Consider the following 25,207-nt stretch of genomic DNA (forward strand, 5'->3'; position numbering starts at 1 on the left):
TAAAGCAAATTTACATTAGAAAGTGAGAAACACCCTAGGTGAAATATCACCTGTCATTTATTCAGTCACAAATAATTACCAAGAGCTTTTTAGGGATACAACAATATACAAGACTCATTTCCTTAATGAAGATCACAGTGTAATGGGGGAGACAGACAATCAAATAATAATATCTAAGTCAGGGGTCCCCAAACTACGGCCCGCGGGCCACATGCGGCCCCCTGAGGCCATTTATCCGGCCCCCCGCCACACTTCCAGAAAGGGCACCTCTTTCATTGGTAGTCAGTGAGAGGAGCATAGTTCCCATTGAAATACTGGTCAGTTTGTTGATTTAAATTTACTTGTTCTTTATTTTAAATATTGTATTCGTTCCCATTTTGTTTTTTTACTTTAAAATAAGATATGTGCAGTGTGCATAGTGCTTTGTTCATAGTTTTTTTTTAGTCCGGCCCTCCAATGGTCTGAGGGACAGTGAACTGGCCCCCTGTGTAAAAAGTTTGGGGACCCCTGATCTAAGTTTTTCATAGTACTAATAATGTGCTAGGCACTTTACAGATATATTCATTTCATCACAGTAACAACTCAGTAATGTTCTATTATTATCTCCATGGAAAAGTTAAAACTGATAGAGTTAGGCCTGACCAGGTGGTGGCACAGCGGATAGAGCGTCAGACTGGGATGTGGTGGACCCAGGTTCAAGACCCTGAGGTCGCCAGCTTGAGTGCGGGCTCATTTGGTTTGAGCAAGGCTTACCAGCTTGAGCCAAAGGTCTCTGGCTCAAGCAAGGGGTTACTCAGTCTGCTGTAGCCCCCCCCCCCCCCCCCCCCCCCCCCCCCCCCCCCCCGGTCAAGGCACATATGAGAAATCAATCAATGAACAACTAAGGAACCGAAACTAAGAATTGATGTTTCTCATCTCTCTCTCTTCCTGTCTGTCTGTCCCTATCCGTTCCACTCTCCCTGTCTCTGCCACAAAACAAACAAACAAAAAACACACACAAAAAAACTGGTAAGAGTTAGGAAAGTAAAGTGAAGGGAGTAGGGAAACCTGATTTAGTTCTACGAGTCAGGGAAGTTTTCTTTAATTATACAAGGTTGAAGTGGAGATCTGAGGGTTGAGTTGGTATATAGTAGACAAAGAGGCCTGGGGGAAGAGAATTTCAGGCAACAGTAACATCAGATGCAAAGGGATAATCATTTGAGAAACCAAAAAGTTGCTTTGTGGAAGAAACACAGGGAGCCCAAGATGAGGCAAGAAAGATAGCTAGGGGCCAGATCACCAAGGTTTTTTTTTCCATCTTCAAAAATGATAAGGTGCCTGACCTGTGGTGGCGCAGTGGATAAAGCGTCAACCTGGAAATGCTGAGGTTGCCGGTTCGAAACCCTGGGTTTGCCTGGTCAAGGCATATATGGGAGTTGATGCTTCCAGCTCCTCCCTCCCTTCTCTCTCTCTGTCTCTCCTCTCTCTCTCCTCTCTAAAATGAATAAATTTAAAAAATAATTTAAAAAAATGATAAGGTTAGTAAAGCAAAGATAATTAGAAGATTTAAGGTTTAGCCCTAGATTTGCTCTTGATAACCTTAGCTATCTCTTGGTGGCTCAGTTTCCTTATGGGGGAAAAAAAAATGAGTGGATGGACCAGAGCTCTCAAGTGGGCACTGGTTCTTAATCTCTGATTCTAGGTAAGGCTCTGCTGGAAGGCATCGTTAACCTGAGCTGCAGGCCCTAGCTGCTGCTGAAGGCACGGAGGCCTCTTACTCCTTTGTAGATTAAGTACAAATGATAGAGAACATCATGCACAATAAAGCACACAATAAATATGGCTGTGAGCATGGTTTGTTCCCCTTGATTGAAATGAAGGGTGGACCGTAATAATTATGCAATAAGAATAGTGATCTCTTTTGAGCATTTACTGTGTGACAGATGTATTGTATATTTTAGGTATATTCAAAAGCTGACGCTTCAGGTCTTACCTGAGGTGGATTAAACGGCGGGCGGACCCGGCATGCGCCCTGGGCCCCGACTCCTGAAGGGCCCCACAGAACCCCTACTTTACACTGTTTTTTCTAATGACACCAAGTTTGGTTTCATGTGTGCAATTTTAACATTAATAGTACATGATATTTTTGATTTATTTAAAAATATGGTTAATATGTATTTTTATTTTCCCTGTCTCTCTCTTTTTTTTTAAGGGGTCCAATATTTTCTTCTGTGCCTGGGGCTTCAACCGACCTTAATTCGCCTCTGGATCTTACACAACTTTGGGAAGGTCCTCACCACCCAAATTTGTCCTGCCTACTGAGCATGCCCAGTCCTGTTTCATATGCCCAGGTGTGTTAACTTAAGCAATGACTTCTTCTGGGTTTGCTCACTGGCTAAGTTGAAATTTGAGCCCAGTTTTGACTCCAAAGCTTAAGGTGTTGACCACCATTCGAGGATAATGCTACTATACCTTATTAAAACACAGGCGACTCTGTGTAACTCCGTAAATAGCATGACATTGTCTCTTAAAGTTCTTTCTGGGTGAGGAAAGTGCTTTTTATAGCTGGGACTGCTTCTGTTTACTTGGTCCCTTCCACACTGGTTAATCCTGCCTACAGCTGTGTCCTTCACTGTCCTTACACTGTATTCCTAGGTTTCCTCCCTGCAAAAGACAACTCCACGAGAGCACATGGTGCTTGTGTTGTGCCAGCAAAATTTCACCCCTCTCCTTATCCAAGTCAGCCTCCCTTTCTAAAAATAATTGTTCTCCTTCTTCCTCTCAGGCCTGTGAGTAGTTTGGTCACCTAACGAAACACAGGCACACTCACAAAGGTTTCAGGGAGGGAACAACGTGAATGACCTTGCAGAGGTATCTACACTGGGGACAGGATTAGCAAACCTGAAACCTCTACAAATATTTCACGTCTTCCCCCTGCATTCCTCCGGAAGCCGCTCGCTCCTCTCGCGCCCTCCTCGCCCAGTCTCCTCTCGGCTAGCTCCGTCATACAAAGCCAACCCGCCCATCTCGCCTTTGCAAACCCGGAGAACTTCAGTCCCCATGTTGAAAGTCGTCGGTGGCGGTGGCGGGCAGGACTGGGCATGCTCAGTAGCAGGGACAGGTCTGGGAAGCGAGGAAGCCGCGTTTGAAGTCGCGCGGCCGGCGGATCCGGGGGAGGCGGGCCGTGGGGATCCTGGCTGGGGGTGCGCGGGGGTCCCCGACTCCGCGCCGGGGGCAGGCATGCTTCAGGCCGGCGCGGCGGGGCCTGCGCGCGGGGGGCAGGACGCGGAGGAGCTGGAGGAGCCGGTGGGAGGAGGGGAGGAGCGCCCAGCTTGCCGTCCCCCGGCGCCCGCTCTGCGGCTGCTGAATAGGAAGCCGCAAGGAGGATCCGGGGAAATAAAGACGTCCGAGAATGACCTCCAACGAGCCCGCCTGAGGCGGGACCCGCGCGCTGCCCTACCAGCCTCCGGCATGGGCGACCACCGCGCACAGCCGGAGCGCTCGGCCCCGCACGCCCCGGCGGCCCCCGCGGGCGCCGGCGCTGCTGCGGTGAACGGGCTGCTGCACAACGGGTTCCATCCGCCACCCGGCCAGCTGCCGCGCCTCTGCAACCGGGGGCCCGCCGCCGGCGACGCGGCGCCCCCGCGCCTACCGCTCCAGCCGCAGCCGCCGCCCCCTCAACATGACTCTCCAGCCAAGAAGTGCCGCCTCCGGAGGAGGATGGACTCCGGGAAGAAGAACAGGCCGCGTAAGTCTCGCTGGGAGGGGAGTGCCAGTGCGAGGCAGGCGCGGCGCGCCGGGCCAGGCGCCCGGGAACGGCGGGGCGCGCCCCGTGCGCCCCTGAGCCTGCAGTCGGTGGCACTGCTGAGAAGGGGGCGCCCGGAACTGATTTTTTACCCAAGGGGCTCTAAGTACTAAAGCTTGCTGCCCAAGACTTGCTTGCTTCCATCTGTAGAATGGGGCGATTGGACAAGGAGCCAGAGCTGGTCCTTAAGTTGCAGCTCTCCAGAAGGCAAAGGCACTGGCCAGCTTTATAATGCACGCGTGCGAACATTTGATGGGGTCTGGGAGTAAGGATAGAGCTGGAGGCACTATTGGAGCCCCCTTTTCCCTTCTCAAACCTCGTCTTTCTGAGGTTGGCGCTCTGGCAGCCAGCTTGCCCTTTGAATCGTAGAGTAGCCGCCAGTACCTTGGGTCTATTGGCGAACGCAAGGATATGGAGGCGTGGAGTTTGACAACACTCCAAATCACAGCCTATTAAACGCTGTTTCTTCACAGCCAATGAAAGAACCTTTTGGTCCAGACACACCCACTGATACCATGTGGGCCGGAACTATGTGGGCCAATGAGGATAGGAGGTGGATTTTTTTTTTTCTTCCCGAGAGTGGAGAGGTAGAGTTGAGGGTTTCCAATGGTAATGGACAACGCAGAAATCTGAAATGCATTATTTCACAATCTAAAGCTTGTATATGTAATGTTAGTTTGTAGAATACCTTCCTAGCAGGGCATTCTGGGATGCAAATTTGTAGATCGAGTTTAGAACTGGTTTTTCCTATTTGAGCCGAACTTCATTCAACTGGTTACTTCTTTCTGGGTGTCTTTAATGAAGCTTAAAAATGGCAAAAAGCAAAGTAAGTGGAATGCATGTTAATAAGTGATTGCATTAAAACATGCACCTTATTCTCTTTGATACATGGAAATGGCTAGACAAGTTTTGGATTTGTCTGTAAAAGTTTGCATTTGGCAAACAGCTTCAGTTTCTTCTGTTTCTGTTTATCAATTTAGACTCTTAGCTTTTCTACATTCGATTAACGTCTCCGAGACATTGGAAAGTATTTTAACCAGACTGTGGGATGTGATGACTCTGCTACTGTGTTTTGTAGGTCTGACATGTTTAGGTTGAAAGTTAAGATCGTGTCTGGACCTTTGAAACCTCACAGCAGATTTGGCTATGGTTGTAAGAAAGACACTCAGCACCTGAATTTGTATTTACTTTGTTTTGAGACTTTTTAGAAAATGACTTTATTTATGCACTTAATATTGATTACTTATGATTTATTAACCTGTTTTACTTCTTTTGAAACCACATTTTAGTCGTTTCTTTCATCTACATGAACAATTGTAGGAGAGTTTGCAATGTAAATACCTAAAATATAATGAAAGAATCACATTTTTTAAAAATATTGTTTTTGTTTAATATTGCTAGCTTGAATGGTTTATGCATAATTGAGGGTATAGCGCCACTTAAAATAATTTTTGAGGAATTGAAAATACAGTCTTAATAATGGCTTGTAGGTAGAGTAAAATTAACCTTGAGCCTTACTTGGTACTTGCAAACCCACAGAAATTATTATTTTAGAATACAAGAAAATATAACTTTATGACTGTGTGCTTTGTGTCAGAAAGTAAAGTGGTTTGTATTTTTCACAAAAATAAAAATTTAGTTAAGTTTAGTGACCATGATACTTACAAGCTTTTAACAAGGATTCATCAAAATTGACTTTTCATTATTTTACCACATTTTCTTTTTTTAAATTTGAACCAACATTTCTGAAATAAAATGTACATCCTTTGAGTCGCATAGGCTGTGTTCACCCAAAATTTCTTACTTAAAACTAGGCTTACTCTAATATCTTTATACATTGCCTATTAACATTCAAGTGTCTTTTTATAAAAAATATTGCTCAATCAGTTGAAAGTTAGGTACTCTAAGATAAATCTACTTGGAGTTAAGCATATTGTGTTTTCTATGTTTGATAGATTTTCAATTATTAGGAAGAGTATTTAAGTGTTCTAAATGAAATTTAAGAGTATGTTAGTGGTGGAAGCATCAATGCTGGACAAATAATTTCTACTTACCAGTTTACAACCTCAGACACCTATTTCTGTCCAAACATGAGATATGTTAGGACAGTCAGATTACCACTCTCAGACAGGCACCTGGAATACATGTGTGGGTAGGTGTGTTTCTATTTGGTAATATTTTGGGTAGAATACAATAGACATTAGAATGTCTAATGTTTAGCCTGACTAGGCGGTGGCACAGTGGATAGAGCATTGGACTGGGATGCAGAAGACCCAGGTTCGAGACCCCAAGGTTGCCAGCTTGAGTGCGAGCTCATCCGGTTTGAACAAAAGCTCACCAGCTTGAGCCCAAGGTCGCTGGCTTGAGCAAGGGGTTACTTGGTCTGCTGAAGGCCCGCGGTCAAGGCACATATGAGAGAGCAATCAATGAACAACTAAGGTGTTGCAACGCGCAACAAAAAATTAATGATTGATGCTTCTCATCTCTCTGTTCCTGTCTGTCTGTCCCTGTCTGACTCTCTCTCAAAAAAAAAATTAATAAATAGAATGTCTAATGTTTAGAAATGATACATGAAATAAAATAAATAGTTCAGTAGTTTTTGATTATTTAAAAAATTTAAATCTGAGCCTTCAGTGCAGGGGCTATTCACAGTCTTCTGATCTAAAAATCAGACCAGTGGCAGGTTGATTTTGGTAAACCAAGAAGGGGGAATATTGTTCACCGTTTTCATGTAAAGGACCATCATCTCGCTCTACTTTATCACTGGACAGCTTTTCAAGACTGCTTCCTCAAACTTCCTTGGCTACTTTACCTGCCTCTGTACTTAGCAGCTGTGTGACCTTAAGTTATTAGTTCTCATCTTGAAATGCTGGACTTGGCTGGGTGATCTCCAACTGTTGTTTCTTGTATCTTCAAAATTCTCTAATACTTTGGGGTTGACAGTTCTTCCTACCTGACTTCTGCACTAGTTGTCCACTCTGCCACATACATGACTTAGTACTTAATTATGCATTTTTTGCCTTGAGCTGGTTGTTTCATGTTATCTCCCCAGTTAAGTTGAAGACTGACTATAGATGATATATTTCTTTCCTCTTATTCCTTACACATAATATTTGATGATGTCACAGAAAAAAGGTACAAGTGGCATCACCCATCATTGAGATAGCTGTTTCCATCTCTACGAACGACTTTGGCAGACTCCTTCAGTGGAGTTTCCATATGGTATTGATAGGGAGATTCCTGTGGTCTGCTCCTTGGAGCTCTGATTGTTTGAAGCATATATAAATAACACCTTAGGGACTCAACTCTCCTCCCAAATATTTTGAAACTAATGATAGTGAGTGCCTAATGTAGTATTGTAAATGGTGTAGTCATTCAAACATAAGAGCGATTATGTTCAAATTGTAGCTGAAAGACCGGAGCCAGTTATTTAATTTCTAGGCTTCAATTTTAATATCAGTAGGATCGAAATAATCATACTATCTCATTGGGTTGATATATGGATTAAATGATATAATATATATGAAGAACTTAGGTTCCTGCTTGATACGTAGCAGTTATTCCAGAAATGCCAGCTGTCTTCACCATCACACAGAACACCATCCACCATTACTCCATCGGACAAGACAACTGAGCTGGCAGAGAAAATCTCAGGGTGACTTTCTTAGTTAAAATAAAAAGGGCCTAGAATAAGAAAAACCAAAACATTTTGTTTGATTAGCTATAACACTCCTACTCTCATAATTGCTTTATTTTACCCTCCTCTTTCAATTGGGTAATACGAAAATATACCAAAAAAGCAGGAAAAAGCACCCACAGTCCCATTGTTCAAAGAAAACATCAACTTAAAATGTGCCATATTTTAAAGGTAGTACTCAATAAAATTTGATTACTTTTTTTACTTAAAAATTTTAGCATAAACATTTTCTTACAGTATCAAAACGTCATTTTTAATGATTGTATTGTTTTCTCATTATTCCGTTATATGAATATACTGGTAACCTTTCCCATAGATTTGGGCTACAGTTAGGGTCTCTATGTCATTACTAGTGCTGCAGCACCAACTTTCTATGTAACTCTTTCTACCCAGTAAGTGACTTTCGATGAAGTTTGTAAACACATACGTACTTTTGGAGAAGAAACAGAAATGGTGCAAAGTAGTATATAAATGTTGCCTTGAAATCCTGGATACCAGATTTCTCCATATATAAGACGCACTCTTTTTTGAAAAATTTGGGGTCTAAAAACTGAATGTGTCTTATATAGTGGTTGTGGCATTTCAAGTGTCATAGATGGAACTGAGGACAAGGCGATTTATGAAGATAGTGATTCGTCATCAGACACAGACAAGGACAAGCTAATGGATGGGAGTTTTGACAGTGATGAGGAGTTGTATGAATTTTATGATGAATAAAACTTGAGTTCAATAACTTTATTTAATACATTTTTTTTTTTCAAATTTGGGGCCTCAAAATTAAGGTGCGTCTTATACATGGGGAAATAAGGTCTTTTAAACCCCAAGGACACTTAGGTAAACCACACTGCAGGACAGAGGAGAAAATGTAAACGAGATATTGTGTATGTCACTGAACTGTATATTGCAGAAAGGCAAATACCTATTTGAGCAGCATCAGAAGGCTGGAGGATGTGAGCCGCCACCCTCCTTCCCCGTGTGTCAGAACACGCAGGAGTAAGCATTGGATCGGTGTGGAGGCCTGGGGGGTGGGAGGAGGAGGGAGTGTTGTGGCTTCTCCGATCATCCAGATGAAACACTAGGCAGAAAATAGGTGAGAGTTTATTATTACATAACACACTCACGGGTGCAAACAGAATAAACCAAAAACAGTTACCAGTTTTAGTGAGCCACCATGGTGAAAGTAAGGTATTTAGAAGTATTTTCTAAATACTGTGATATTTAGCTTTGGCACTTGGGCTCTCCACTACAGTACCTCTGAATCAGGCTAATTGCAAAAAACAGGATAAAAGATACATAGGTAGCCTGACCTGTGGTGGCGCAGTGGGATAAAGTGTCGACCTGGAAATGCTGAGGTCGCCGGTTCGAAACCCTGGGCTTGCCTGGTCAAGACACATATGGGAGTTGATGCTTCCTACTCCTCCCTTTTCTCTCTCTCTCTCTCCCCCCCCTCTAAAAATCAATAATAAAAAAAGATACATAGGTAGAATTTTTTGGTTGAATCTGTATCAGGTGTGGATACATGTGCATTTAAAAAATATTTTATATATCATCAGTACTTCTAGATGGATGACAAGCATTGTAATTTTTTTTTTTTTTTGACAGAGTGTCAGAGGAACAGATAGGGACAGACAGACAGGAAAGAAGAGAGATGAGAAAGATCTATTCTTCGTGGCAGCTCCTTAGTTGTTCATTGATTTCATTCTGATATGTGCCTTGACGGGGGGCAAAAGGGGCTACAGCAGAGCAAGTGACGACTTGCTCAAGCCAGTGACCTTGGGCTCAAGCCAGCGACCATGGGGTCATATCTATGATCCCACACTCAAGCCAGCAGCCCCATGCTCAAGCTTGTTGAGCCTGTGCTCAAGCGGGTGACCTCCGGGTTTCAAACCTGGGTCCTCTGCATCTGAATCCGACACTCTATCCACTGTGCCACCGCCTTGTCAGGCAAGCATTGCAAATTTAAGACAAAACTGCCAAATGAAAAGCAAGAGCACTAGCATTGCTACCTTCTGGGATGTGGTCAGATCCCTGAGTTGCCAGTGAAGTTATGAATTGTACAGTGCACATTTAAACTGAAGATGAAGACTTTAAAGGCAAAAGCATTCCAGCATGAAAGTGGTTAAGTCTGGTGTCAGGATCTGGTAGACATATGAACACCACTTATCTATCCCCAAAAGACCAGTAAGTAGATTTCAACTAGAATACAGAACATATTTTGTTTGGCATAGCAACCAAAGATGGAACGAGTGCTGTTAATTTTTAACATGTGTGGCATTAAACAAGTCAATAAAACAAAATCCATCATAGTTTTGGAGATAGAATTAGTAGTGAAACAAAGGAGTAACTGGTTTTGACAGGTTTGTTTTTTGTATGTGTATGATAGCGTGCCTTTTCATTGTGTGTTTTAATTCCGACCAACTACCATGAAGATTAAAATAAATCAAGGTTTGTTTTCTGTTATATTTAATTACATGTGCTTTAGCTTTAATATATAAGCTAGTATTCACTTTTGGATGACAATATTCTGAATCAATATGGAAACTGTTCAGTGTGCCCAACATAGTACACAGAATTTCTAAGTAGACCTTTTCTCTAGTGATGACATCTTTTAGATCAGGGGTCGGGAACCTATGGCTTGTGAGCCAGATGTGGCTCTTTTGATGGCTGCATCTGACTCGCAGACAAATCTTCAACAAAAAAATTAATAACATTAAAAATATAAAACATTCTCATGTATTACAATCCATTCATTTCCTACCGCTCATGTTCATGGTTGTGGGTGGCTGGAGCCAATCACAGCTGTCCTCCGGGACAACACCAAATTTTTATTGGATAATGCGTAAGGTACATGGGTCATTGTATAGCTCTCATGGAATTACATTTTAAAATATGTGGCGTTCATGGCTCTCTCAGCCAAAAAGTTTCCCGACCCCTGTTTTAGATGCTTAGAGTTGGCTAATTGTGTATGTGTGTGTGTGTGTGTGTGTGTGTGTGTGTGTGTGTGTGTTTACCCTTGGAAATACATTTGAAAGAAGCAGATGATTCAAAGGGTTAAGAGAATGTTATTTTTAGAGGCAGTTATATCAAAATGATCTGGACCTCTACTGATTTCTTTATAGTTTGGAAAGAGGATGGAAAATCTTATGACAATAGTAGGTACCACCAGCAGTCTCTTTGGTTGACTGAATAGAGTAGCTATTATTGAGCAACAGCTTTGTGCCTACTTTACAAAAGCCTGTGATCACCACTCTTATTTGACAGATTGGGAAAGGGAGCCTCAGAGAAGAGAAGCAACCGGCCCTAAACATGTAGTCATTAGTTGTTAGTAGAGTCAAAATTCAAACCCAAATCTAACTCTGAAACCGGAAATATCAGAGTTCATGCTGCCTGTCACCAATTCAGCCAAATACCTAGAAACAGGGATTGAATCTTTATGTATGGGTGCTTCATTCAGATGGCCAGCAATCTGGGGAGACAGGGATTACATTCCCAAACCATCTCAACCTGGTATTCACAGCCAAACTTTTTTTTTTTTTTTTGGTATTTTTCCGAAGCTGGAAACGGGGAGGCAGTCAGACAGACTCCTGCATGCGCCCGACCGGGATCCACCTGGCATGCCCACCAGGAGGCGATGCTCTGCCCATCTGGGGCATCGCTCTGCCGCAATCAGAGCCATTCTAGCGCCTGAGGCAGAGGCCACAGAGCCATCCTCAGCGCCCGGGCCAACTTTGCTCCAGTGGAGCCTTGGCTGCGGGAGGGGAAGAGAGAGACAGAGAGGAAGGAGAGGGGGAGGGGTGGAGAAGCAGATGGGCGCTTCTCCTGTGTGCCCTGGTCGGAAATCGAACCCGGGACTGCTGCACGCCAGGCCGACGCTCTACCACTGAGCCAACCGGCCAGGGCACAGCCAAACTTTTTATAAGGGGGAGAAAAGGGTAGGTAAGGGTTTTGGAATTTCAAGGGATAATCAGCTCATAGTCAGAATTAATTGGATCTTAGTCACCAGGTAGAATGTCCTTGGAGCGGAGCGGAGAGGGTTTGCTTGCAGTGCCCTGGGGCACAAAGGTGGATCCCTTGCAGATTTTGTTATGGTAAGTCATGTAGGTCTGTTCAGGTATCCCAGTTACTGGAACAAAGCTTTTACTTGCGTTCATTAACCATTGTGCCCACTGACCATAACCAAAGCCAGCATTACACAAGCTAAAATTTCAACTTTTTTTTTTAGAGAGATAAAGAGAGGTAAGGAGACAGATGAGAAACATCAACTCATAGTTGCATCACTTTAGTTGTTCATTAATTGCTTCTCATAGCTGTCTTGATTGGGGGGGGGGGGGAGTTTTCCAGCTGAGCCAGTGACTCCTTGTTTAAGCTAGGATCATTTCCATGATCCTACACTCAAGCAGGAGAGCCTGTGCTCAGTGACCTCGTGGTTTTGAACCCGTGACCTCAGCATCTCAGGTCGATGCTCTGTCCACTGTGCCACTTCTGGTCATGCTAAAATTTTAACTCTGGAGTTCCCCATCAACACCATTGCCAGGTAGCTGACATTCTGTCCTGCCACAATGAGCCTATTATATATATATGTTGGGAAAGAGAAGTATGTGTTATAAAACTTACATATAAGGTAAGTGTATGCCATTTTTATACCTTTGGCAAAAAGCTTATCTATGTGTTTGTGGAAGTAACAGTAGCATCAGACACTCACAGCACTGGGAGATAGTTATTGAATGTAGATTGAATTGTGTCCCTGCAAAATTCATATATTGACCTCCTGAGCCCAAGGTGATGGTATTAAGAGGTAGGGCCTTTAGGAGGTGATTATAAGGTCATGATGTGTGAGTTCTTAGGATTGGGATTAGTACCCTTATAAAAGAGACCCCAGAGAGCTAGCTAGCCCCTTCTGCCATGTGAGATTGCAGCAAAAAGCCCACTAGGAAGTGGGCCCTAATCGGACACCAAATCTGCCAGCACCAGATCTTGGAATCCAGATCTGTGAGAAATAAATTTCTGTTGTTTATAAGTGACCTAGTGTATGGTATTTCTGTTAAAACAGTCAGAATGGAGTAAGACAGGTGCTGTCATATCATGATCCTCCTTTACAGGTGAAGAAACAGGGAAGGCTCAAGTACTGTACTCGGGTAAAACCATCTAAGTTCAGATTTTGACTGTGGTGCCATGGGGTCAGACTCAGGATTCCAGTGGGTTCTTAGGAAGTGTGGGCAGTTTCTAGAGTGGAGGCTTCGAGACTTTTAGAGCCACTAGACCTGGATTCAGATCCTCATTCCACTAATTATTACCAGTGTGGAATTCTTAGAAGCTTCCTTTGTTTAATAGAGATAATGGTGTGTGTGTGTGTGTGTGTGTGTGTGTGTGTGTGTGTGTGTATTATTTATTTATTTTTTTTTTTTGGTGCCTATGTATATTTTTTAAATCAGTTTTGAGGAACAAATGTAGAAAACACAAAGTGTGTAGTAGAATGTGTAGACCCTGACCTGACCAGGCGGTGGCGCAGTGGATAGAGCATCGGACTGGGATGCGGAAGGACCCAGGTTCGAGACCCCCGAGGTCGCCAGCTTGAGCGTGGGCTCATCTGGCTTGAGCAAAAAAATAAAAATAAAAAGCTCACCACCGAGTAACCCCTGGCTCGAGCAAGGGGTTTCCCTGTCTGCTGAAGGCCCGCAGTCAAGGCACATATAAGAAAGCAATCAATGAACAACTAAGGTCTCGCAACAAAAAACTGATGATTGATGCTTCTTATCTCTCTCCATTCCTGTCTGTCCCTATCTATCCCTCTCTCTCTCTCTCTGTCTCTGTAAAAAAAAAAAAAAAAAAAGAATGTGTGGACCCTGGTACGTGCACAGTAAAAGATATTTTACTATTAAATCTAGCTACTGTTAATAGAAGACCTTTAATGTTAATATTATTACTGTTAGGCACAAAGGCTTTTAAAATTTTCTGAAATCTCAGGATTTTCGTGAACTCATCTTATTGCAAATGAGAAACTTTTTGGGATTGAGTTTCAGGATATCCTCCAACTTGAGCTGAAGTCACCTGAATGGCAGCTCCCCTAATTCCCTCTGGCATTTCTCAAAGTACATCTGACCTGTGTCACAAGTCTTGAGCTCATGGTCACTTTCAAAGATTGCCAGATTATGACTGACCGCTGAGACTGAGTACAGCGCACCCCGCTTGAGAGTGAGCTGACAACTTTAGAAGAAGGATGTGTAATTTATATTACTGCTCATCTAGTGCCAGGACAGAGTTCCTTTTGGGAAAAGGAAGTGTCTTCCTTTGATCTCTACTGTTTGGTATCTCAGGCCTTGGGTGTAAGGGAGGCAAATATGCACAAAAGAGATGAGAAGGATGAGGAAAGTGAGCGCTTTTCTCTTATAAAGGCTGCATGAACTGAACAAGTCTTCAGAATTCAAAACAGCTGCATCCAGTTCTTGGCTCTTTGTTTTAACCCACAGCCTAGCAACCTTTTCTGGCAGATGAGGACACGGATATTTCTGGGTGCCCATTGCCTTCGAGACCAGCATGTGAACCTCCTGGTGGGTCTGGCCTTGACCCTGTGCTGAATCTGAGGCCACAAGGACTTTAGATAACAGCTCAGGACAGGCTGGACTTTTGTGAACCACTGTGACCTATGGTCCGCCTGGGCAATGCCAGTTACTAGGAACCCTCTGAGGCTTCTGGACAAACAACTTCAGTCCAGCCTGAGGTAGGCAGTCCGGGAATGAAAGAGGCAAGAATGGACTTAGTTAACCTCAAGCTTGATATGTGTAAGCAGTATGGTGAGGCTTCTAGCAAAACATGAACACTCTGCCCTGGCCGGTTGGCTCAGTGGTAGAGCGTCGGCCTGGCATGCGGAAGTCCCGGGTTCGATTCCCGGCCAGGGCACACAAGAGAAGCACCCATCTGCTTCTCCACCCCTCCCCCTCTCCTTCCTCTCTGTCTCTCTCTTCCCCTCCCGCAGCCGAGGCTCCATTGGAGCAAAGATGGCCCGGGCGCTGGGGATGGCTCCATGGCCTCTGCCCCAGGTGCTAGAGTGGCTCTGGTTGCAACAGAGCGACGCCCCAGATAGGCAGAGCATCGCCCCCTGGTGGGCGTGCCGGGTGGATCCCGGTCGGGCGCATGCAGGAGTCTGTCTGACTGCCTCCCTGTTTCCAGCTTCAGAAAAATACAAAAACAAACAAACAAAAAAACATGAACACTTAGTCAATGTTAGCTATTATTATGGGTGGTGGTGTTAGATGTCCTTCCTTATAGTAAGTCAAAATCTGCCTCCTCATCACTTTTACCCTGTGGTCCCTAAACATACAGTATATTTAATCTGTGTTCTATATGACAGCTCATTAGATAGATATTTAAAGACAATTGTTTCATCTTGATTTTTTTCTTGGGGTCCTACCCTCTGAAGAACCAAGACCCAAACCCTCATCTGCCAAACTTCATCACCATGAGATTCAGTGTGGATTGTATTGGGTTGCCAGAAAGTGTTACAGCTTAGATGGGAGGATGGCTTCTTGGGAATTATCATCAAGGCATCAAGTAAGTGTTGACTTGGATGGCCTTGAACACTGAGATTTAATAACCTCTGTGGGTCCAACTGTGGGTCCTCTGTGGGGCAAACCAGTTATTAATCTTGGGCCAGGCACTGTGCTAAACTATGGATGAGACACTTGGCTTCATATGGTTCTAAGCTGGAGTACAGCCTGAAGGCTGCCTTGCTTGATTTTACTCAAATACTGTGGGTATGTAAGTAAGAGGATTTGAACATAGTTGAGGATCTTTACTATTTATAATTCCCCAACTTGCCTATGTTTGATGAAAAATATCTAAAGTGGCCTGACCTGTGGTGGCGCAGTGGATAAAGCGTGGACCTGGAAATGCTGAGGTCGCCGGTTCGAAACCCTGGGCTTGCCTGGTCAAGGCACATATGGGAGTTGATGCTTCCAGCTCCTCCCCTCCTTCTCTCTCTTTGTCTCTCCTCTCTCTCTCTCCCTCTGTCTCTCCCTCTCCTCTCCAAAAATGAATAAATAAATAAATAAAACACTTAAAAAAAAAAAGAAAAATATCTAAAGAGATGCTATGTATTTAGGGGAAGTAATATAATACTAGTTTGGCCAAGGAGATATAACATCTTACCTTTTAAGGAAGGTTCTTATGAGAAAGTGGCCCAAGTGTGATTTATTCTTTGAGGTGACCATGTAATATTTCATCAACAGTTTTAAAGAGTGGTAGGGGATACCACAGGAGTTTCAGTAGTATGTTGGAGTTGGTTCCTATGGGTTCTGGGAGCTGGTCGTATGCATTACTTCCCAACTCTGCATTCAAGGTCTTTTGTGTTTGTAGCTTGAAATTGGCCAGAGTGGGTGTATTTACACAATGAAAACTTGGCAAATGCTGAAAATCACAGCTTTATTTTCAGAGATCAAGTTGTTAAACATTTACTGGTATACCACTGGTTGTGATTCAGGTCACATGTCACTCAGAGTAAAGCCCCAGAGAGCATCAGTAATACAAACAGAATTATTAAAGCATCTGAGGCAGAGAATGGGAGCAAAAGGTCAACATGTCCTCTGCTAAGTAGGACAATGCCAGAAGACAAGTTAGATGAGGGAGCTTCAATCTCAGGAAAGTAATTTGCAAATATTTGATGCTCTAACCCACTGAGCTACCTGGTCAGGATGAGTTTATTGTATTATTATTTATTTATTTATTATTATATTATTTATTTATATTATGTACTGTGTCATTATGACATTCTTTTTTTTTTGTATTTTTTTTTTCGTATTTTTCTGAAGCTGGAAATGGAGAGGCAGTCAGATAGACTCCTGCATGCACCTGACCGGGATCCACCCGGCACGCCCACCAGGGGGCGATGCTCTGCCCATCCAGGGCGTCGCTCTGTTGCGACCAGAGCCACTCTAGCGCCTGAGGCAGAGGCCATGGAGCCATCCTCAGCGCCCGGGCCATCTTTGGAGCCTTGGCTGCGGGAGGGGAAGAGAGAGACAGAGAGGAAGGAGAGGGGAGGGGTGGAGAAGCAGATGGTCGCTTCTCCTGTGTGCCGTGGCCGGGAATTGAACCTGGGACTTCTGCACGCCAGGCCGACGCTCTACCACTGAGCCAACTGGCCACAGCTATGACATTCTTTTGAGTTGATAAAGCCATTGTAATAATTATAACCCGCATGTCTTTTTCTATATGAATATCCATAGACCTACTTTTGCCAATCCCAGTATATATGCATGCAGCAAAGTATGAATCGCAGGAAAATCGTAACGTTGTACTTCTTTATCCTTATTTTATGATTCACTATTTCTATCTTGAATGACTTGAGTTCCACGTTCATTACTTACCGATTGGGGAGCATCAACACATTTTTCTTTAAATGAGTGTAAATCTGGCCCCAGTGGAGCGTGGCAACTTCCTAATGTACCTATTACTGCTGCAGTGGCAGGGTGGGGTTGCCAGAATATCTTCATTTCATGTTTCTGGTTAGGGCGGGCAGGTTGAAATCTGCCCCAGCCAAGAGGGAAAGGAGCTTGCTATGTTTGGTTCCATAAACAGGATCTGGGAGGCAAAGCAGGGACTTCCCCTTCCTACCCATCTGATTCTTATTCCAATGGTAGACTCACTGCTTTCACTGTCCTAAATGAATATTTGGAGAGCGTCGAAATTTATTTATTTATTTATTTTTAATGTTAATTTATTAGTTTTATAGAGGGGAAGGGAGAGAGAGTCGAGATTTTAAAACAATCTTTTAAAAAATATATACAAACTTTTCTTTTTAAAATTTTTATTTATTTATTTATTATTTTAGAGAGGAGAGAGAGAGAAGGGGGGAGGAGCAGGAAGCACCAACTCTCATACGTGCCTTGACCAGGCAAGCCCAGGGTTTCAAACCAGAGACCTCAGCGTTCCAGAAAAAATAATCTTATTAATTAGGAAAATTTCAGAAGTTATCAGCTCATGTTTAATCTTATTTTATCTGTTACGTGAACCTTCCCCTCCCAAACTAAATGATGTTGAAGCAAATCTCAGATATTCTCTCTTCTCTTCTCTTCTCTTCTCTTCTCTTCTCTTCTCTTCTCTTCTCTTCTCCTCTCTCCCTCTCCCTCTCCCCCTTCTCCTTCCCCTCCCCTTTCTCCCTCCTTTATTTCCTCCCCTCCCATTCCCTTCCCTTCCCTTCTCTTTCCTTCCCTTTTCCTCTTCTCTCTCTCTCTCTTTTTATTAAATGAGAGGTAGGGAGACAGACAGACAGACTCCCACATGCACCCAGACCAGGATCCACCCAGCAAGGCCCCCTACAGGGCATCGCTCTTCCCATCTGGGGCTACTGCTCCATTGCTCAGCAACCAAGCTATTTTTAGTACCTGAGGTGAGGCCATAGAGTCATCCTCACCAGGGCCCCAACTTACTCGAACCATTCAAGCCATGGTTGCAGGAGGAAAAGAGAGGGGGAAAGAGGGAGGAGGGGTGGAAAAGCAGATGGTTGCTTCTCCTGTGTGCCCTGACTGGGAATCGAACCCAGGACTTCCACATGCTGGGCTGATGCTGTACTGCTGAGCCAACCAGCCTGGGCTCCTCTTCTCTTTTACCCCCAGCAAATAAAGGAAGAATTCATTGGCCATGCAAAAATACATTCAGAAGGGACTGAGTGGGAAAGTGGGCCTTGGAGACAGGTTCAGGGGGTTATCCAAGGATTGGGGCAGGGGGAGGAAGAGGAAGGCAGAGCACCAGAAGGGAGAGTGCCAAATAGCATATCATTTCAATGGTAAATGTTTTCATATGTATTTCAAAAAGATAAGAACTCTCTAAAACCACAACTGTAATCTGTCACTTGCTGAAAAAGTGAACAATGTATTATATCTAGTTGAGAGATGGTAGTATTTTATAATGCATAATTAGATAATAAATTCAGTTATCTAACCACAGTTCAAATGATTACATTCTCTGTATTGACAGATAGATGATAGTATGGTATTGTGTTGTCTCTGAAGATTCAGTTTTTTGATTTTATGATTATGAGGATTCTTTTATTTATAATTAATTTTTAACCATTTCTTCATGGTCTGAGATTTGAAACCCATCCTTAGAATGAAATAGTCTTGTACCAAAAAACATGCTTTGGGATTACTCCCAAATCACTGGACTAGAAGTAATTAGTATCTCCTCTAGTTTTTGTTTGAGATTGAGATGAGAAACAGTTTTAAAAGAATTCGGCCTCTCTCCTTTCCTCTGAAGTCATTAGTGGGAACAGGCAAGCTAACACCCATCCTGAAAACAATTAGGATTGATTGTCTGGGCTCAAGCCTGGGAAACTGGAGGTGCAGGATTCAGGGTTGAACCTAGAACAAAGAGAAAGACCTGAATCTACTTAGTATCGCTCTTGTCAAGCATCCCCAGGATGGAACCAGTTACATGGTGAATTCTTAGCTTTGTAAGTAACTACTAGGACTGGCCTACTTTTGTCAGTTTCATGACTTTTTCAGTTTTGTGTGTAATGGGCTTCACCAGCTTTTCATACAGCCCTGCCCTCTTTGAGAAAACAATGAATACTATTTCCTAATAACATAGGGACATCATTAATACTGGTTTTTATACCAGATTGTATCATCAGTAGTATACAGAATGTTCAGGTTTGCTCTTTTGTTTTTTTCTGTCAATGGATATTTGTTACACATCAGCTATGTACAGAAGGGAACCTTTAAGGGGTCCAAATAATTCATTCATAATTCTCCTTTAAAAATATGTTTGGCCTAAGCTGTGGTGGTGCAGTAGATAAATCATTGACCTGGAGCCTGACCAGGTGGTGGCACAGTGGATAGAGCGTCAGAGTGGGATGTGGAGGACCCAGGTTCAAGACCCCGAGGTCACCAGCTTGAGTGCGGGCTCATCTGGTTTGAGCAGGGCTCACCAGCTTGAGCCCAAGGTCACTGGCTCGAGCAAGGGGTCACTCGGTCTGCTGTAGCTCCCTCCCCTGCCCCCATCACGGCACACATGAGAAATCAATCAATGAACAACTAAGGAACCGCAACGAAGAATTGATGTTTCTCATCTCTTTCCCTTCCTGTCTTTCCCTGTCTGTCCCTCTCTCTGACTCTCTGTCTCTGCCACACACACACACACACACACACACACACACACACACACACACAAAATGCTGAGGTCCCTGGTTTCACACCTGGGGCTTATCTAGACAAGGCACATAGGAGAAACAACTGCTATGAGTTGATACTTCCCACTCCACTCCCTACCCCTTTCTCTCTCTCTTTCCTTTCTCTAAAATCAATAAATAAAATTTAAAAAATAAAAATATGTTTGTCTATTTAAAAGCTATACTCAAGAAGCATGTGGGATGCCACCTAACTAACTTTGAGTGGATCCCTCTATCTCTCTGAGCCTTAGTTTCTTCATCTGTAAAATGGGCATACTATGAGTGCCTGCCTACCTCATTGGGTTATGAAAATTAATTAAATACCACATGTAAAGCTCTTAGCACAGCACCTGGCACATAGTAAGCCCTTAATGTTAGTTGGTACAATGCTGCTGCTGGATTAACTCATTATTTATAGGCAGTGGAGTAAGCTTCTGAATTCTTATAAACAGACCATTTTATTGGCAAGTTTGTAGCTCTGAAGTCTTTTTCAAAGTTTGGCCTGTGCATGCCCTGGCTAGGTGGTTCTGTGGGATAGAGTATTGTCCCGACATGCTGAGGTTGTGGGTTCGATCCTGATCAGAACAAGAATCAATCAATGACGGCATAAATAAGTGGAACAACAAATTGATGTCTTTCTCTCTGTCTCTCTCCCTTCGTCTCTTTCTGAAAATCAATAAATTTAAAAAAAAGTTTGGTCTGTGCATATATATCCACACAAAATTGCACAGGCTGGTACAACACTTCAGCCCACGTGTATCAAATACAATTAAATTTTACGCAAGACTTAGGTATATTTGCTTGGCAAATGCTCTTACTCTGGCATAGGTCACTTATGTAATAACAAGTAAATGGGTAACCTGTCAAGCCCTGGTAATTCTGTCCTTAGAATTTTAATATTTATTATAAGGTTTAGATGTTTTTTGTTTGAGTTTTATATCTTTTGCAAGCAAAGTGAGGAGTTGTTAGGTAGTTTTAGTATTCAGCTTTTTGTGAAACATTTTCGGTAAATCTTTTCAAGCTACTGAATCAATTTTGATTCAAGAAATCCCTGAGATTGCAAGGAAAGCTTGTTTGAAAAACAGTTAGGATTTGCACCTACTCTCTGCAAAACAGGCTTTCCCCTATATTGTGTAATCCAAACAAAGTGAAGAAATAAATTGGATGTTGAAGTCCATGACATTGCAGCTGTCATCTGTAAGGGACAGTTTTCCAGCCCCTGTGTTCATCAAAACAGCCTTATTCTCACTAGGCTGTGATTTCTTTTTTTATATATATATATAATATAAATCAATGCAAATAAGATGTTGCTTTTTATCTTTCATATGTGAGGTCCAGAGTTAACAGGTAATAGAGCAAAAAAAGTTCCAGTGCTAAAGAGTTTAAAATCTTACCTTAATGATCGAGAAGGCCATGTGCCCCCAAACCAAATGGTGCCAGATAAACAAGGTATCTTAACATTCATATTTATCCTCTTAAGTTTCTTTGTTTTTGTTTTTTGTGATAAGAGACAGAGGTGGGGGGACAGATAGGGACAGACAGACAGAAAGGGAGAGAGATGAGAAGCATCAGTTTTTTGTTGTAACACCTTAGTTGTTCATCGATTGCTTTCTCATATGTGCCTTGACAGGGGTGGGGGACTACAGCAGAGCAAGTGACCCCTTGCTCAAGCCAGCGACCTTTGGGCTCAAGCCAGTGACTGTTGGGACGTGTGTATGATCCCACTCTCAAGCCAGCGACCCCATGCTCAAGCCGGCTGTGCCACCGCCTGGTCAGGCTGTCCTTTCAAGTTTTAATCTCTTTTCCCAATTAGGTGTTACATCTAGCTGTGCCTTTGATAAAGATTGTTATAATATAAAGAACATTTATGACTAATTACAGTGATCACCACTTCTGGCAACTTGCCAGCAATAACCCAGAAGGCCGCTGAGAACATGCAAGGAAGTAAACACTTCTGAGCAACTGAAACCAGTGTTGGAAAGTAGATAAAATTGGAAATACTCCTGCATTTTACACTTGGAGTACTTACTTCCTGTGCTCCTCTGAGTACTTAGATACTCTTACCAAAGTCATAGTTTTAAATAACATACTTGATTTTTTTCTAGTTTCTCTGCATTCATTTCATTCAGTTTCGGAATAGACATATTGCAGTAACGCCTTTAAAGGCAGCAAGAATAGAGCAGTTAGTGCAATAGCAGGCCATAGAGAGCTATAAACAAGGACGAAGGAACACTTAAACTGTAGCAGCCTGGGCAGTACAGGTTTATGTGGTTCCTGAGGACATCTGGTAGGCACAGTCACTGATTCTTATATGACCCTGAGTCATCAGAAAGAACTAAAATTTTCTTAAAGAATATGGAACAGTCTGACCAGGCGGTGGCACAGTGGGTAGAGTATCAACCTGGGACACTGAGGACCCAAGTTCGAAACCTCGAAGTCACCGGCTTGAGCATGGGCTCACCAGTTTGAGTGCAGGGTCTCTGACTTGAGCCCAAGGTCACTGGCTTGAGGAAGGGGTCATTGGCTCTGCTGGAACCCTCTGGCCAAGGCACAGATGAGCAAGCAATCAATGAACGACTAAGGTGCTCCGACGACAAAGTCAGTGCTTCTCATATCCCTTCCTGTCTGTCTGTCTGTGTGTGTGTCTCTCTCTCACTCTCTCTTTCTAAAAAAAAAAAAGAAGAATATGGACAGTGGATCATATATTTTAGAAAGATTTTCTTTAAAGAACTATTATAATTTGGCATTTATATTTTAAATGTTAAATTTTCTATAAAATGAAGAGCAGAGCCTTGTGTATGTATAAAATCTGTTTAATTGAGATATAACACTTAAAGTGTACAGTTCAGTGGTTTTTAGTATATTGAGTGCAACCATCACAACTTTTCATTTTTAATTGTAATTGACATACAGTGTTATATTAGTCTTAGGTGTACAACATAGTGATTTATCATTTACACTCCTTACCAAGTGATCACCACTGTAAGTGTAGTAACCATCCGTCACCATACATAATTATTACAATATTGACCCTATTCTTTATACTGTACCTTACAATGTTAGAAAACTTCATTAACCCCCCCAAAAAAACCTTATTAGCATCCACTCCCCTATTCCCCCTATAACTACAGCCTTAAGCAACCACTAATCTTTCTTTCTCCATGGATTTGTCTACTGCGGACAGTTCATATAAATGGAATTATATAATACATGGTCTTTTGTGGTTGGCTCCTTTAATTTAGCTTAGTGTTTTTGAGTTTCATCCAGGTCTTATGTGTATCAGTATTTCATTCCTATTTGTTTCCAAGTAATAGTTCATTGTATGGAGATATCATATTACTTATTCATTCATTAGTTGATGGATATTCAGGTTGTTTCCATTTTTTGGCTATTATGAGTAATGCTTCCATAAATATTTGCATATAAGTTTTTTTTGTTTTGTTTTGTTGTTGTTTTTTGTTGTTGTTGTATTTTTCTGAAGTTGGAAATGGGGAGGCAGTCAGACAGACTCCCGCTGCACCCGACTGGGATCCACCCGGCATGCCCACTAGGGGGCGATGCTCTGCCCATCTTGGGGCATTGCTCTGTTGCAACCAGAGCCATTCTAGCGCCTGAGGCAGAGACCATGGAGCCATCCTCAGCGCCCGGGCCAACTTTGCTCCAATGGAGCCTTGGCTGTGGTAGGGGAAGAGAGAGACAGAGAGGAAGGAGAGGGGGAGGGGTGGAGAAGCAAATGGGCGCTTCTCCTGTGTGCCCTGGCCGGGAATCGAACCCGAGTCTCCTGCATGCCAGGCTGACGCTCCACCACTGAGCCAACCGGCCAGGGCTCGCATATAAGTTTTTATATGGGCATATGTTTTTATTTCTCTTGGGCATATATACCAAAGAGTGGACTTACTAAATGACTAACTTGTGTTTAACCTCTTGAAGAACTGCCAGACTTTTCCAAAGTGACTGCACTGTTTTCTGTTCCCACAAGTGGTGGATGAGGGTTCCAGCTTCTCCATATCCTCACCAACACTTGTTGTTTTCCAGTTTTTAGATTATAGCCACCCTAGTGAGTTTGAAGTGGTGTCTCACTGTGGTTTTGATGTGCATTTCCCTAAAAGAACTCTTATGTCCCTCCAAATCTAATGTCCTGTGATCTTAAACTTGCTTTAGGTTTGAATGTCACTTCTAGTTTAATTATAAGGTCCTTGATGGTTAGGAAGTGTGAGGTTTTACTTTGTTATAGTTACTGTGCTTAACGGAGAAACCTGCACAGAGCTGCCATCCTTAAATATTAAAGGGTTGGGCCCTGGCCAGTTGGCTCAATGGTAGAGCGTCAGCCTAGCATGCGGGGGACCCTGGTTCGATTCCCGGCCAGGGCACATAGGAGAAGCGCCCATTTGCTTCTCCACCCCCACCCCCTCCTTCCTCTCTGTCTCTCTCTTCCCCTCCCGCAGCCAGGGCTCCATTGGAGCAAAGATGGCCCGGGCGCTGGGGATGGCTCCTTGGCCTCTGCCCCAGGCGCTAGAGTGGCTCTAGTCGCGGCAGAGCATCGCCCCCTGGTGGGCAGAGCATCGCCCCTGGTGGGCGTGCCGGGTGGATCCCGGTTGGGCACATGCGGGGGTCTGTCTGACTGTCTCTCCCCGTTTCCAGCTTCAGAAAAATACAAAAAAAAAAAAAAAAAAAAAAAAAAAAAAAAATATATATATATATATATATATATATATATATATATTTATTTATTTATATATATAAGAAAGGGTTGTTTTAATGAAGTACTGTGTGGTACTAGGACAATGTGAACTTCACTCAGCAGGGTTTTTACTCCTTTCCAAACTGTTCTTGTTTAACAATAAGTCCTTATAGACTAGAATGTAAGTGCCTAGGTGACAGGTTCATCACCACCTCCGAACTCGGTGCCACAGTGCCCCACACTGTCTAGGAACAAAACAAATATCTGTTGAATGAATCGGTGGATGCATAAGCACATAGTTGTTCTCAGATGACTTTGACGAGGCTGCTTGTGACCTCTTTAGTTCAGCTTGCATTGGAGGTGAGCAGCCGGCACATTTTTCCTTAGTCCCCACTCAGCTCAACGTTAGAGATTTGCCTGATGTTCACAGTTGAGCTAAAATAATTGAACCAACCCCATTTTCAGCAGACCTGTTGTTCTGCCTGGCAATGCCGACGAGCAGTGCTGTTCTCCCCAAAACCTCTTTAATTAACCAGTCTCTGGTGTTAAATCGTCAGGAGCATCCCTGAAGTAAGTAAGCATGCTCTGATGGTTTGTCAAGACAGAAAGCTAAACCTCTGGTTGGTTTAAACTGGGATTTGTAATGAGATTACCACTCTGAGCCACAGTGCAAGGTGTCGGGTTGCTGGAGGAGCCATTCTGGGTAGAAGCTGCCGTCAGCTGTGGTTGCTGAAACAGTCACATTGGAGATAGTCACACAGGTGCATTCGTGTCCCTTGGCATATCTCTTGCATAGTCAAATCTTTGGAATCTGCTTTTTAGTCCAGGGACCGTATTTCTGCTGAAGAAGGTGGCGTAATTAAGTGAGGACCACAGGGAAGGTTG

General features: G+C 43.3%; 1 protein-coding gene and 1 non-coding gene across 4 annotated transcripts in view; both read left to right on the forward strand.

The window, feature by feature from the left end:
- The first annotated feature begins 2,805 nt into the window (after positions 1-2,805).
- PANK1 (pantothenate kinase 1) overlaps positions 2,806-25,207 on the forward strand; it is a 74,133-nt gene continuing 51,731 nt past the window's right edge. The window contains exon 1 of one of the 3 annotated variants that reach the window (XM_066355802.1): positions 2,806-3,727. In XM_066355802.1, coding sequence (XP_066211899.1) covers positions 3,040-3,727 — 688 coding nt within the window. In that variant the 5' untranslated portion in view covers positions 2,806-3,039. Of the gene's footprint in view, positions 3,728-4,376; positions 4,611-11,975; positions 12,103-25,207 lie in introns of those variants that run through there. The other 2 variants (XM_066355803.1, XM_066355804.1) reach the window with 2 other exon arrangements.
- Positions 14,303-14,378, forward strand: TRNAA-GGC (transfer RNA alanine (anticodon GGC)). The gene has a single exon. It is a non-coding gene; the product is annotated as a tRNA-Ala (tRNA).

This window comes from Saccopteryx leptura, chromosome 13 (genome assembly GCF_036850995.1).
Source record: "Saccopteryx leptura isolate mSacLep1 chromosome 13, mSacLep1_pri_phased_curated, whole genome shotgun sequence".
In the NCBI taxonomy this organism is placed as follows: domain Eukaryota; kingdom Metazoa; phylum Chordata; class Mammalia; order Chiroptera; family Emballonuridae; genus Saccopteryx; species Saccopteryx leptura.